The sequence below is a fragment of the Heptranchias perlo genome, chromosome 30, assembly GCF_035084215.1.
Source record: "Heptranchias perlo isolate sHepPer1 chromosome 30, sHepPer1.hap1, whole genome shotgun sequence".
Lineage (NCBI taxonomy): Eukaryota > Metazoa > Chordata > Chondrichthyes > Hexanchiformes > Hexanchidae > Heptranchias > Heptranchias perlo.
Genome location: NC_090354.1, coordinates 10,903,343 through 10,918,291, shown reverse-complemented (window position 1 = coordinate 10,918,291; position 14,949 = coordinate 10,903,343). Strand labels below are relative to the sequence as shown.

Below are 14,949 nucleotides of genomic sequence, written 5' to 3'. Positions count from 1 at the left end.
GGACCATCAACTCAAACATGATCTAACACTTCCCACTGATGGTGAAAGAGAAAGCAGTTCTGATGCTAAGGATTTGTCTGATAGTTTGTTTGAAGTATAAACACCCTCCTCTTTGGCATTATTTTTTAAGACATTTAAAGAATGGTGTTTTGTGTTTTGAAACATCTCCTTAATATCTAAAGCACTGAATTGTGTCACTGGGATGAACACCAGTTATGAATACCACACTCAAATTTGTGGATGGTTTTAAACACTTTATTCACACTGTGATATGAATATTCATGACTGATTTTATCTGATAATTATTCTGTTTGTATTACCTTGAGACAGAAATATTATAGAAAATTCATTACTGGCAAACATGTGGCAAGCTTAACATCAATTAACGTCAATGAACTGTGTTCATAGTATCATAGTAGGTACAGCACAGGAGGAGGCCACTCGGCCCATCGTGCCTGTGCCAGCCGGTGATGAGGGAAGATGAAAGAAACTTCGGAAAGAGGCAACTGAGAGGTATATAAGGTTGGAGAGGGTGTAGATAAGGTAAATTTCAAACTACTTCAAACTAAACCGTGACAGTAGAATAAGGGGCATGGTTCAGACAAGTGAAACTTTAGGACTGTTGCCAGGAAATTCTTCTTCAGACAGAGTGATCAACATTTGCAATGGACCTCTAGGTAGGGTTGTGGAGGTGAAACACTGAAATCATTTAAGAACAGTTCGATGTCAAGATGGGGGACTGTAGGGCCTTTCTGATGGGATGAGCTCACAGAGAACAGCAACCAGAAAGATCCTGAAGACCCAGCTGAGAGACTTATTTTCCCCTCTTGAAGTGCATTTGCATTGCCTGGGTTTAGTTTTAATTTTCTTCTTCCATTCTTCTCAACAGAGGAAAAGCGCAAGAACAAAAAGAGTAGTGGATCCCATTTTAGTGCTGCACGCAGACAGGGCAGAACAGTCCTCTACCACCTGACCAGCCACCTTCAAAAACGAGACAAAAATAAAGTTACGCTGAATAATGTGAGTATTTCCCTTTTCTATGAATTTACTTACTTTGTTGTTCAATATATTACTGTTTCAAGCTGAAGGATGAATAGTGTCTTCATCTTTTTCTCCACCATGTAAAACATATCATGATAGTGCATTTGCTTATATCCTAAACTGATTCTGGTCTCATTTGGATTGTACAATTTCATCAAAAAGTTAAGAAGTTGGTGAGGGTCCTAAGATTGATCCTGATGGCTCACGTTTCGGTGAATTTTAGTATAGTGGCAGACAGCTTCTTCAATTACACGGTTCAGAAAGCATCCACTACTGGATATATAGTGCAGGACACTGGGGGAGAGGTGCCACGACTAACCCTGACGTTTCTTTCCGAGGTAATTTTTAATAGCGTTCCATGCAACTTTGTGAAATTATGGTACTGAATGTCTGCCTCCCCTGAATATATAGTGCAGGGCACAGATAACCACTGGGAAGTAAAGTAGAGGTGCAGGCTATGGGGCACAGGCAGGCCTGCTCTAGTTTTTTTTTTATTCGTTCACGGGATGTGGGCGTCGCTGGCAAGGCCAGCATTTATTGCCCATCCCTAATTGCCCTTGAGAAGGTGGTGGTGAGCCGCCTTCTTGAACCGCTGCAGTCCGTGTGGTGACGGTTCTCCCACAGTGCTGTTAGGAAGGAAGTTCCAGGATTTTGACCCAGCGACAATGAAGGAACGGCGATATATTTCCAAGACGGGATGGTGTGTGACTTGGAGGGGAACGTGCAGGTGGTGTTGTTCCCATGCGCCTGCTGCCCTTGTCCTTCTAGGTGGTAGAGGTCGCGGGTTTGGGAGGTGCTGTCGAAGAAGCCTTGGCGAGTTGCTGCAGTGCATCCTGTGGATGGTGCACACTGCAGCCACAGTGCGCCGGTGGTGAAGGGAGTGAATGTTTAGGGTGGTTGATGGGGTGCCAATCAAGCGGGCTGCTTTATCTTGGATGGTGTCGAGCTTCTTGAGTGTTGTTGGAGCTGCACTCATCCAGGCAAGTGGAGAGTATTCCATCACACTCCTGACTTGTGCCTTGTAGGTGGTGGAAAGGCTTTGGGGAGTCAGGAGGTGAGTCACTCGCCGCAGAATACCCAGCCTCTGACCTGCTCTCGTAGCCACAGTATTTATATGGCTGGTCCAGTTAAGTTTCTGGTCAATGGTGACCCCCAGGATGTTGATGGTGGGGGATTCGGCGATGGTAATGCCGTTGAATGTCAAGGGGAGGTGGTTAGACTCTCTCTTGTTGGAGATGGTCATTGCCTGGCACTTATCTGGCGCGAATGTTACTTGCCACTTATCAGCCCAAGCCTGGATGTTGTCCAGGTCTTGCTGCATGCGGGCTTGGACTGCTTCTTTATCTGAGGGGTTGCGAATGGAACTGAACACTGTGCAGTCATCAGCGAACATCCCCATTTCTGACCTTATGATGGAGGGAAGGTCATTGATGAAGCAGCTGAAGATGGTTGGGCCTAGGACACTGCCCTGAGGAACTCCTGCAGCAATGCCCTGGGGCTGAGATGCTTGGCCTCCAACAGAATGAAATGCCCTGTCAGACTCTGATCTGCAAAGTGGGCCAGCTTTCCTGAATATTGGAGAAATCAATCATGGCATTCATGAGAAAAGTCTTCAATTCATCTTTCAGCCTCGTATTGTACAACACTGTTGTACTAATGTTTAACTATAATCAGTGTGCCTCTAAACTTTCCTATCTTGGTCCTTCTAAGCTAAAAATATTCCATCCTACTTGTTCTTCCTATTACCTTCATCTTCACTGTGTTAAAATCAAGACTCATCGCACTCTCTTACTCCAACTCATTGAGGCAGAAATTGGTCTTCGTTGCAGGACAGAAAACGGAGGCAACTATGAGCAATTTTTCAAGGCTGGGTCCCGTGCCCCAAGGATACCGGTAAACAGTCCGAGGCCAATTTTCAGGCATCCAGGAAGACCGGCAAAAACAGGCGATAGGTCCCTTGCGTATGCTAACGAGGGTCTTAACGCATGTTTTTGGGCCCCACTGAGAAGCTGAACTTCCCTGAGTGGAGCAAACCGATCAAGCCCGTTCCACTCAGGTTTCTCAGGTGTGAACGTGGCCTAGGAATTGGCTGCCACTGAAAAGGTCATTTAAAATTTTTTTTATTAAAGTTCACTTGGAGCCAGGAGGAATAATAATTCTTCACCTGGCTCCACAGCACTTGGCTGCTGCTACACAGATATGGTCCCCTCCTGCAATCCCACCTGGCACTTACTGGAGGGCGACTGCCAACGGTCTGAAATTCATTTTTGCACAAGGGTGAGCTTCCTGTGGAGGTGCGACAGGGGCCGGGAGATGGCCCAGGTGATTTAGATGAGGCCCAAGGCTCAATTTTAGGCTTCCAATTCTTTCAGGACCTCAAAACTGTGGAGCTCCTTCCTACAATCTTCAGAATTTTAAAATCCTGAATCGCTACATCCTCATTTGGCCTTGTCTTCCGATTAACTCTTACTCTGTTCAACCTTGATGGTGTCTTGCATTATGGGCTTAAACCCTTCACCTAATGTTCCCTATAAATACTTTTATTTAAAATAGCTGTGAAGATCGCATCATCTGTAAATTGAGATTGTCCCAAGTTTACAGCCGGTGTCATTATTGCTCTTCATTATTAACATCAATATCCTGGAATCTAGCTCTGGCATAGATCCTGGATTCCACTAGCTGTATGACATTTGACTGGATTATGGTTTGATAACACTAGCCAACCTGTGAATATTCAATTATCTAACCATCTTCCAGGGCCTTATCCACTCCCAATATAAGACATACATTTTCTGTTGGTGGCTGATCTGGTGCTGCTATTTTAAACAGATTAGACAAAATTGATTCATTGCACTTTACACTGCAGCATAGATTGCAATGAAAATTATTTTGTGTAAATGTAGGCTTCTGGACCCTCCAGTAGAACTTGGGTCTCACTATTGACATATTGCCTCAGCTTTATTTGAGCTGCTTGTATCCACGATAACATCACTGTGTAATTCTGAGCTTGTACATCAAGTTGCGTTGACTTGCGTCAACTGGTTGTTGAGCCAAAAATTTAGTTACTGGATAATTTATGCTATTGCATCACATAATTTGGTTATTTAGAAGTTAAAGTTGTAAAGCTAGTTGACTAACTGGTCGAGAGCCTATTAATCACAAGATAACACCTTTATGTAAATAAGAAGATTGTAAAAAGTCAAAACTCAACACACAACTGAAATGAACTGACATTGTGCACTTACTTCAGTGAAACAAGTTTATTTGTCACAAATTTTAAATCACAATTGCTGCTTTTTCTGTGATCCAAAATGTGATTGAAGGTTCAAAGAGTTTCAAAGGTTGATATGGTAATACGTCTTATATAACTATTAATCATTGTTTTTGGAGGAGCTGACAGCACAATGGCACCGTTGCATCTCTAATTGATGTCTGGTGTTCTAAACTTACTGGGGGATAAATTTTGAGCAAAAAGTGAAGAACAGGGAGATGAATTTCAGGTAGCGCCCGATTTCCTGCACCCGATTTGCCCCGGAAGTGCGCCTGCTGCTAAATTGGATGCTGTTGACTTTTAGGTGTGCAGGACGCCCACCTGAAATAGGCGCTGGCTCCTTGCGTATGCAAGTTGGCGTCCTAATGCCGATTGAAATCCATTTACAAATGGGCAGAGCTTGCACCACACATATTCCACCCAGTTGCTCCAAGTCTTGAGCCTGTTTGATGCAAGTGGGCCTCAGGCCGACAAGGACCGCCGCGCGAAGTAAGCACTTTGCTGACTTGCCGCCCGTTTTGTCTCGGCCACTGAGCCTTGGTCAGTGATTGAGTTAGTTGCTGTTGCCCTCAGCTGAGCCAGCACTAGGGGCGCTACAGTTTTCCTCTGTGTTCCTGTACTGAAGAAGGGGGAAATCAAGCAGGGTTCCTCTTCATGGTTACTATGTAGTGACCCCTACTGGAAAAGTCCACATGTCCAGACTTAACTAGTTTTCAAAATGAAGAATGACAAGATCCTAATGGGCTGTGAGCCCTTGTGAAACTGTGTCCCTTTTTCTCCCCGCTTTCCTGAAGGCACTGATTCATGCTGGGATCAGTTCCACAGAGGTTGGAAACCCTCCAGTATCTCATCCATATGGCTATTCTTCATGATTCAGCCTACACAGCCAGGGCAAGTACACTTTTCCACCAGATGTTGCAATCGAGTGATCTGCAGTGGCTGATTTTTCACTTTCTTTATCAGCAGAGGACAGCTGTAGTGTGCCTATGCATTAAATTTTAAATCCTTATCCTCACCTTTAAATCCCTCCATGGTCTTGGACCACACCATCTCTGTAACCTCCTCTAATCTCGTGTTGTTTCATTTACTCTTCTGGCTTTCTGTGCACTTTCTGTTTCTCCTTCCCTTCACCTCGCATCAGTGGCAGAGCCTTCAACCACCTTGGCCCTACTCTCTGTAGCTCCACCCTTAAACCCTTCGACTTTCTGCTTCTCCAACCACCGAGAATCCCTGCTTTCAGTCACTTCCCCTGACTGCCCTTCCATAGCTCACCATCCATTCCTTCCACTCCCCTCATCCCTTGAAACATTTTTCTACAATAAAAGTGTTATATAAGTGCAGGTGACTGCCCCAGCTGAGTGTAGCTAACTCAGCACTGATCAAGGATCAAACCTCTTTGTTGTTCTTGGTCTGTACCCCACCATACATTGGGGGTGAAATTAGTTTCGACGGTAGCAAGAAGCAGGTGATAGAGAATCGGCAGCTCATTTTACAGCCTGCCCGATTGAAGTCAATGGAAAGGAGAATGGGATTAGTTATCGTCCATTTTGTGCCAATGTGTTTATGAGTTTATCTTTGTTTTAACAATAAAACTTTTTTTATAAAACGTTATTACTCTAACACAAATATCAAAGCGCTGGAATTTGTCCAGAGTTTCAGATCATGCTGATCCCGTCTCTTCAAGGGTCTGAGCCTGCCTGAAATTCCCGAGCAGTGAAATCTCCCCTTTATACTCTCCATTACTGTGTTATAGCGATGTTAACTGTGGTGAGATTCAAAGCAAGTTCCACAATATTGAAATGTCCAAAATAAACTTCCTTGGGTCAGAGGGAAAGCCTGGCTGTCCATTCTTTCCATCTGTATTCAGGTTCCCTTAACTTCGCTGTAAAGAGTCTGTGTTTCTGACAGAACATCACTTGTGCTGAGTTAATTTCTGTTACACTTTGACAGATTGCATTAGTAGGTTGTACAGGGAAGTATAATTCTCCATCAACTTCAATCAGAGGGAACTATATTGAAGCAGACGGTCTGTGGTTAAAAGCAACCGTTTTCATTAATGGGCTGAGGATTGAGTGCCCTTTTCTACTACAGTTTACAGCACATTTGAACTACTTTAGATGATTTTTTTCTGTGATTTGAATGTACTTTAAATGTCTAGTTTTCTGACCATCTGTACATAGTGGGATATTTCAGGAGGAAATTTAATTTTAATCAATTTGATTTATTTTAGGATTATAGCCTTCTCAATCCAAAATTGCGATTTTAAAAAAAACTGCCCTTCATGTGATTGCAATTTTGTCAAATTAAATATTAGTGAATCATTTTTCTACCTCAGAACTTGCACAAACTAGAGAAGATTTTTCATTTTCTTTCTCTTTATCAAGATTTTGGAATAATCTACCTCTTGCTATCAAACCAAAATAACGAGGTTCCTGTTTTAAGTATGTTCTGTCAACAATTGGCTATAGAATGCTTTTGAAGTAAATCAAATGTGTAGAAGCTGTGATATCCCCTCTGTCATTAATTAAAATCCCAATATTATTTCTGTCTGAGTATCTGTCCGTTTCTCATCACACTTACACAGGCAAAAGTAGAAAGCCTGGTAGGTGGGCATGTGTGGGTGTCAGGTGGCTTATAGGTTTGACTCTGGTTACTAGGCCCTGCTGACTCTTGCTGGGTGGGGGTAAGCCCACGGGATCGGTTTTACACCCCGCCCAATATTACTCTTCAACCAATATTATTCTACGTTGACTTCAAAGGAGAGTAAAATCAGTTTCCCGTAAGGCAGGTTAGGTTAAAATTGCTCCCTTGTTGGCTGAACTCAATCCATTAAAAGGCCGGTTTGGTGAGGTTTCCAGGAGCTACAGATGCCTATGGAACGTACCCCAGCCTAAGCTGAGAAGGGCAAAAATTGGGGGGGTGGGTGGGGCGGTGGGGGGTGTGGAGGTTGGGTGGGGGGGTGGGGATGCGGGGGAGGGTGGGGGCGGGGGTGCGGGGGGAAGAAAGAAGGGGAAATAAAAAATAGAAACGTTTTTAAAATCACTGGAGTATATTATTCACAGTAACGTATAGAAAATTCTTAAATATATTCCAAGGCAGTGGCACATCTGAGTTGAGATGGTGTTGCTAAACTATGCCTTTGTAAGGAATCTTACAACACCAGGTTATAGTCCAACAGTTTTATTTGAAAATCACAAGCTTTCGGAAGCTTTCTCCTTGTGATTTTCAAAGAAAACTGTTGGACTATAACCTGGTGTTGTAAGATTCCTTACATTTGTCCACCCCAGTCCATCACCGGCATCTCCACATCAAACTATGCCTTGTCATCAGAATTCCTTTAATGTATTAGTGCCTTATAACACACTGCAGACTCTGTATTAGCCAGTTGGTGCTTTCTGATATATATTTCTTATATAGGATTATGTTAATACATGTTTTAAATTTGCTGATCTGCCTTTGTAGTAAGTTTCGTTATTTTTGTGTTAGGTCTTTTGTGTAAAGACTCTTCAGAACTATTTTAATTAACTAGAATAATGACAATCAATCAGTAAGAAGTTATTCTAGTTGCGAGGAGGACCCCCTCCCCATGGCTTCGGTCTATTATAGTTGAGCAGAACGCAGCCAGCAAGTTAGCAATGTGAGTAGCTGAGTCAGACAAAGGAAATCCCAGGTTGATCCCCATTCTGTGTTTAATTAGCTAACGTCAGACAGGGCATCAGTAGAGGCATTACAATTAGCCTCAGAAACCTTGTGTGAGGAGGGACAAATTGGCCAGGGTCCGAGACAATATTGGATTTAGCAGTGATGCCCTCCACATGTCAAATAGTCTTTATCTAGGCTCGCAAATGAATGGCCACCTGGGCAAAGTACTAGACATTGCCTGGGGACCATGAAACTGTACCCCAGTATGAGTCAGCACCTTTGTGAGAGGAGGAGTGGAGAAAATTGGTGGAAAATGGAGAGGAGAAATTTAAAAATTGTATAGTTGAAGGGAAGGGCCCACACTTGTTCACCAGTCTGGTTTTGAAGCCGGTGCTTTCCTATAGCAGCATTTGAGATAAAAAAATGTGTGATTTGGGGAATCACAGGTACTTCAATGCGGTGTGTCACTGCCAAACCATTAGCTAATGTCTATGAATGCTCAGTGAAGATTTTGTCCGATCAATTGTCACTTTAACTGATTGATGGATCTGGGAAGGCGCAGCATGTCTGTCAAGTAAGATTCACATTTTAGAACTGGCTGAATAGTAAAAATTCTTCATGCCTCTCCTTTCCTCTCTCTAGCTTCATTCTTTACATGTCTTTTTTAAAAAAAAACATTTAGTTGGGCAAGGAAGTGCATGAGGAGGAATTTCAGTAAAGGAGGGGAGAAACAAATTCTTTCTAGAATATACAAAAAGCAAAACAACTGCAGAGGCTGGAAATCTAAAACAAGAAACAGAAAATGCTGGCAAAGCTCAGCAAGTCGGTTAGCATCTGTGGAGAGAACAGATGAGCTAACATTTCAGGTGTGGGTCCTTCATCAGGACACCTGAACCGTTAACTCATCTGTTCTCTCCGCCGATGTTGACTGACAGGCTGTTTCCAGCGTTTTCTGCTTTACAGAAAGCACCTGTGTGAATTTCACACATTAGTTATGCAACACTGCCTGGTGTAACTAAAGGTGTCAGTCATTCAATGAACAAAAGTTCTTGTTTTTCATGAGTTGTTAGGGGAAGGACTTCCTGTTGGGAAGGAAATGTTTGACTCTCAATCACTCACAGACACCTCTTACCGGTAATGAGTTTAAATTTGATGTTTTCTGCGGGTTGATATTTTTTGGTCTTGGTAGACAGAGTGAGGCACCTATTTCAGAAACATTTTCTTCAGAAACAAATAGTGTTGGAGCCTTGGTTGCTATATAGAAAAGAGTGACATAATTACATATTGACATACTCATCAAATCAATAAAACAAAAATACAATTTTTTAATACTTTGTTGGTATATTGACTGTGAAGGTTCAGCATTGAGAGAGGGTTTCAGTTCTTCTCTGCCCCCTAACCTTCTCTGGAAAAGGCCTGGCAATATCCCTATTTTATTGGGATCTATATATGAAAAAAAAGGGACCGTGGATCCTTATAGAAACATCAGACCTGTCCTGTTTCTTTCTCTGCCCTGCTTGTTTGCTGTTGATGTCCTGCTGCTGAGTGACTCCTGTGGGTCGCTTACTCTCTCGGTTTCTTACTCTCTCTTTATCGTTGCTCCATTTGCATGTACGCAATGGCCAGGAAACTGAAAGCTCCTCAAGTGCTGTGGAGAACAGGAGATTCTCCAGCAGCTCCCAGTCGGGAATGTTTGTAAGTAAAACCTGATCGCATATTGATAAGCCCCTGCCTATCTGTATGGCTGTTATTGACACTTTGGTGTACAGATCATACTATTATACATGGAAAGCATAAAAACGTATTCCAAATGTGGCTTCTACACTGGAGTTTACGGTAGCAAACTAACCCTGGTTATTCAATAGGTTGGGGTACCAGTATAAAAATAAGTTTACATATGACAGAAAAGAGAACTGGACGCACCACAAAAATCCAGATTAATAATGATCTCTGAATATAATTTGCTTCTCAATTTGATTAGCGTTCTGGTATAAATTCTAAGATTTTGCCCTGATGCAGTAGTTGTCTCCTCAGATTTATGATGCATTATACAGCAACTTTCAATGCTGATGTGAAATTTTGCAATGACAGTAAAGTTGCACCTTGCTGTTTGAGACCCCTGGAGAAGGCAGACTCACATCTGCATGGGGTGTAGCTTTAGTATTTTGCTAAATCAGATTTAAGAAGTGCTTATGGGGTCACTTGGTCGTTCTGGACACTTCTTTTAAGTTTAGCCAGATTTAAATATTCGAGTGTGTAAAACCATTTAAATTGTAACCACTGGGAGGCGAATTTCCTGCATGTATGCTTATGTGCATTCCCTGGGTAGGTGAATGGCAGTTAATGACTGGGAGTATATATGAGATAATGCCTGTGCTAGCTCGACATTGGAGCTATCTACTCTAATCCCAATTCCCTGCTCTTTCCCTGTACCCTCATTTTTCCTCAAATGTTTATCTAATTCTGTCTTGAATGTTGTGAGTAGCTTGACGTCAATAGCCACTCGTTGAAATGCATTCAAAATTTGAAAGCCCATTGTGTTAATTTTTTTAGGAATTGTACAAAGGTGCTGCTTGTACAGTGGATTATACATTACTCTGGGCAGCAAAACATGGGGGTGTGGTGACAATTCACTTGTATCTGGAAAGCTGCTTGATCGTTAATTTTATGGATTTTGTTGTGTTCTTTTGGTGTCACTTCAAAGTGATATTTTCACATGCAGTTCTGGTCCATTATTGGACAATGTCCTAGAACAGCAGCTCTCCTAATATTTTTGGACTACCCTCCCTACACCGATAGCCCTCAGTGTACATAATTGGTCCCGGTTTCTCAGGATGTCAATTTAGAGCTTACCAGATGTTGCTGGCTAGGGAGTTAGTGTGCTTGCTAAAATAAGTGACAAAAGATGAGCTGTTTGTTATAGATAATGCCCCTTCAATCCTTCTTTACACAAGTGCAGGACTAAAATAGTCATCAAAGCTGCTAACCCCACAATAGGAAAGGACTTGAACCTGTACAAAAAAACAACTGTGAAAAAAGACTTGCTGTCTAAAAGTACATGTGCTACCTACCTATAAGTGAAGATGTTGGCTGAATTTTAGTGCTACTGTGACCTTCTCTAACTGAATAGAGAGCAGATATGGCACATCTTGGTATTCTGACTGAACTGGGTTGTGTCACAGGGAACAATGTGTTGACATGTCTAATATTGACCATACTGTAAAGCTGCTCCTTAGTTGCTATTTTGTTAAATTTTACCTAGTGTGTGAGTTGCAGTGTTCCTATATTCATGGGACGTCCTGTATTTTATTATCAAAATTACCCATGCACAGATACAGAAAGGAATATGAGGAAAGCTGGGAAGCTACTGGGTTGAGGAAAGAATGGTTACAAGTTGCACAAACCAAGACAGGCAGGATCTGAACATGTACCAGACAACATTGAAGTAGCAAAATGCACGTTTGAAACCCATTGGCAAAGTTGAATTTGTGGGTTAATGAGGTGCACCAGTATCGGCTGTTAGATTTAGGAAGTTAGGAGGAAGAAAAGAGGTCAGTCAGAACTTTTTCATCCGGGGGGTACCAGAGTTTTGAAATAAGTTACTAGGAAATGCCATTTGAAGCAGTAAAATAAGTAGGTTCTAGAGGCAATTAGAGGAATTTCTGGAGAGAGAAGGATTTGAGGGATATGGTGAGGAGGGTTGACTTTTTTAAAAAAAGGATGGGTTTGTTGGGCTCAATGGACTTTTCCTGTTCCTGAAAAATTCTTGCATCTTTATTTGTATGATTCTGTGTAATACCCCACTGGTTTCATTCTTTTCATGCATTTTCACTCCAAGGACATATAAGGAAATGTAGAAAAAAGCAATCGAGCAAATAAAAGTGGGGAAACCCACCAAGTAACCAACTGCTGACAAGTAATCAGGCCCAAATGTATCCCGTTATACCTGAAAGATATTGTATTATTTATAGTTGAATGTATTTGGCAACAGCTTCTTTCAGAGCTCTCCTCTGTTGTGCAAACAGTTTCTGGCTAGCGGAGGAAAAAAAGAGTAAGTACATTTGGAGAAATGTTAGCCCAACCAATGAAGGTTCAGACACAGCCAAGTATCTCATGCTGCCTATGAACAATGATGGACAGGAAAAGATCCTCTGGTCCATCCAGCTTGCCCCGCACAATCGAGATACCTTGTGTATCACAATATATACACATCCCACCCCATGTGATCCCCTGAACAATAATCTTTAGCTAACAGTTTACCTGTGCCTTAAAAGTCAACAGGGACAATTTCCCTAGATTTAGCAGGCTCATTTGCAACATGACGTTATGGGACAGGCTTGATGGACCTGCTGGTCTTTTCCTGTCATACATACAAATGAATGTCAGACCATGTGCACCCGGATTCCCTGCTTTATGCCAGATGCAGTTCAGGGACAATCTGCTCCCAAGAAAACTGGCACCACAGGTTCTCAAACTAATAATGAGGGGACAGACTGCTGTTGCCAAGAAAATACTTTCTTTTTTTTTTGAATGAAAAGATGAGCTTTCAGCTTCAGAAATTGTTGCCGAATGCTGTAACTCTTTTTCACTCACTAATGGACGCCATGTTTGGTACCCTCCCCTCAACCCCCCCTTTAGTGAAATGGCTGATTTGGAAGCAGGTGAGAGGTGTGTGAATATTAGTGTCTGAGTATTTAACACATTCATATGAAATTCTCTAGCCCACCATTGTAATGGTTAAACACTATGTTGAAGTATGAGACACAGGAATTTTCTGTGAATACCTCAAATCACACAACATAACTTCAAGTCCTACATATTTTTTGAAGAATTAGCTGACACCAGAAACCTATAAACATGAAGACACACAAAAGTTTGGCAAATTAATGTGTAGATGGTAAGAATGGATATAAAAGCCACATGCTTTGTATGGTGCCAAATTCTTAAAAGACTCAACCATGTCCAAATAGTTGGCACCTTGACAACTGAAAGCTCATTTCAATTGATCAGAAATGATACAATGATTTATTTTCACTTTGTGAGAGGTTTTTTCTGTTGTTTGTAACTGCTTGACTTTCTTCTTTGGTAGAATATGTTTGAGACGAAGCCTTCCCTCCCAGAGTATAAAGTGGCATCGATCCAGAAATCCCGCTTCATCCTCCTGCACTACAGCATGTTCAAAGCCGGCTGGGATTGGCTCATCTTACTGGCCACCTTTTACGTTGCTGTGACCGTCCCTTACAACGTTTGCTTCACAGAAAGTGAGGACAGCTCCTCCGCTTCTCGCAGCACTACCGTGAGCGACATTGCTGTGGAAATGCTTTTCATTTTCGGTAAGCCAAGTTTTTGGTTGATCGCTTCTCCACCACAGATCACAACAGAGCAGAATTTCTTCAGGCAGATGTGCAGATATTTCACCTCCGTGCCACACTGAGGCAGCAGGTAGGTGTACTTTAGGAATGAAGGTTCCAGCATACCGGAGAAATAAGACGGTGAGGTAAAATAGCTGCACAAAAGTCTCATTGACTATTCATACTATAACTGTGGCATCGAGGTGATGCAGTTTTGATTTGTATCATCACTAGTGTAAGTGCAGCCTGAATCCAGAGTCAGGGTCTGACCTGATACCAGAGTGGAGAGGCGTGAAACACCTTGGAGGAGAGAGTCTCAGTCCACTTCGCTTCAGAATCACTTGACACCTGATTTACACTCCAACGTTCAGGGTCAATGCGAAGAGCCTAAACCACTTTGCACCAACATTAAACTTGTAGTGTAAATGCATCGTCAAGGCTTCTTCGACAGCATCTCCCAAACCCGCGACCTCTCCCAACTAGAAGGACAAAGGCAGCAGGCGCATGGGAACAACACCACCTGCACGTTCCCCTCCAAGTCACACACTATCCCGACTTGGGAATATTTCACCGTTCCTTCATCGTCACTGGGTCTAAATCCTGGAACTCCCTACCTAACAGCACTATGGGAGAACCTTCACCACACGGACTGCAGCGGTTCAAGAAGGCGGCTCACCACCACCTTCTCAAGGGCAATTAGGGATGGGCAATAAATGCCGGTTTCGCCAGCGACGCCCACATCCCATGAACGAATAAAAAAGAAATGACGGAGTTATTTTTGCTCCACTCTTGGCTATGTGTTTTTCTATTATCTGTGCAGCCCGCGACATCATCCAATGGAACAACCCCTGTGAAAAGATGGGAGTAACATCACTTTAACTTTACAGTATAAAATGCAGACTCCGCACTCTCACCTTTTGAACACCAGTTTTTGAGTAATGAGTTCCATTTGCTCAAACTTTTATGCAGTTCGTGATACTTGTGCCTCATTAACCTATTTTCTCACCCTGCCTGTTCAATAAAACTTTTCTGCCTTTTCTGATTATTTCTGTTCCATATTCTTTTCTGCTTCCACCCTTCATATCAGGTCATGTCATTAGAATCCTTTGCTTGCTTGGCCTGGAATCATCTTGTTCTTTTCCCAATAATTCTGTTTTCCTAACTCATTAGCTGAATTACTGGTATTACTCTAGTCAGTAGTAGGTATTCACAATTAAAAATTACCAAAGGACGGGACTTTAGAATACTCTGCAGGTCCCTGTAAATCCCCCCTGATGGTGTTTGTAATGTTCAGTTATAGTTTGTGGAATATAAACAGTCCACTGGAAAATTACACTCTGTTGTTATCACAGAATGCCCAAAAAACAGTCCTTCTCTGCTCCTCCGACTTGCCCCTCACCATCACTTTCAGCTAGGACTTGATGCTGATCCAGATACAAATGATGCAGCTCCAGGGGATAAAATACCACTGCATATTTGAAGTGGGATTTCGCAGTGAGGCCAGCTGTACTGCCCTACTGCAGCTCTGGCTGAGACCAGTCAACTCAGCACAGGCTGAAGATTGAACCTTTATTCTGCACACCTCAGTTACACGTTGACTGTACCAACTTAGCCAACGGGGAGCTGAAACACATTTTTACTCAA

The 14,949-nt window shown here is 42.5% G+C and overlaps 1 protein-coding gene across 1 annotated transcript in view; it reads left to right on the top strand.

Moving 5' to 3' along the window:
* kcnh4b (potassium voltage-gated channel, subfamily H (eag-related), member 4b) overlaps window positions 1–14,949 on the top strand; it is a 115,369-nt gene that overhangs the window by 45,034 nt on the left and 55,386 nt on the right. The window contains exons 4-5 of the mRNA XM_067969223.1: window positions 890–1,020; window positions 13,044–13,287. Coding sequence (XP_067825324.1) covers window positions 890–1,020; window positions 13,044–13,287 — 375 coding nt within the window. The remainder of the gene's footprint in view (window positions 1–889; window positions 1,021–13,043; window positions 13,288–14,949) is intronic.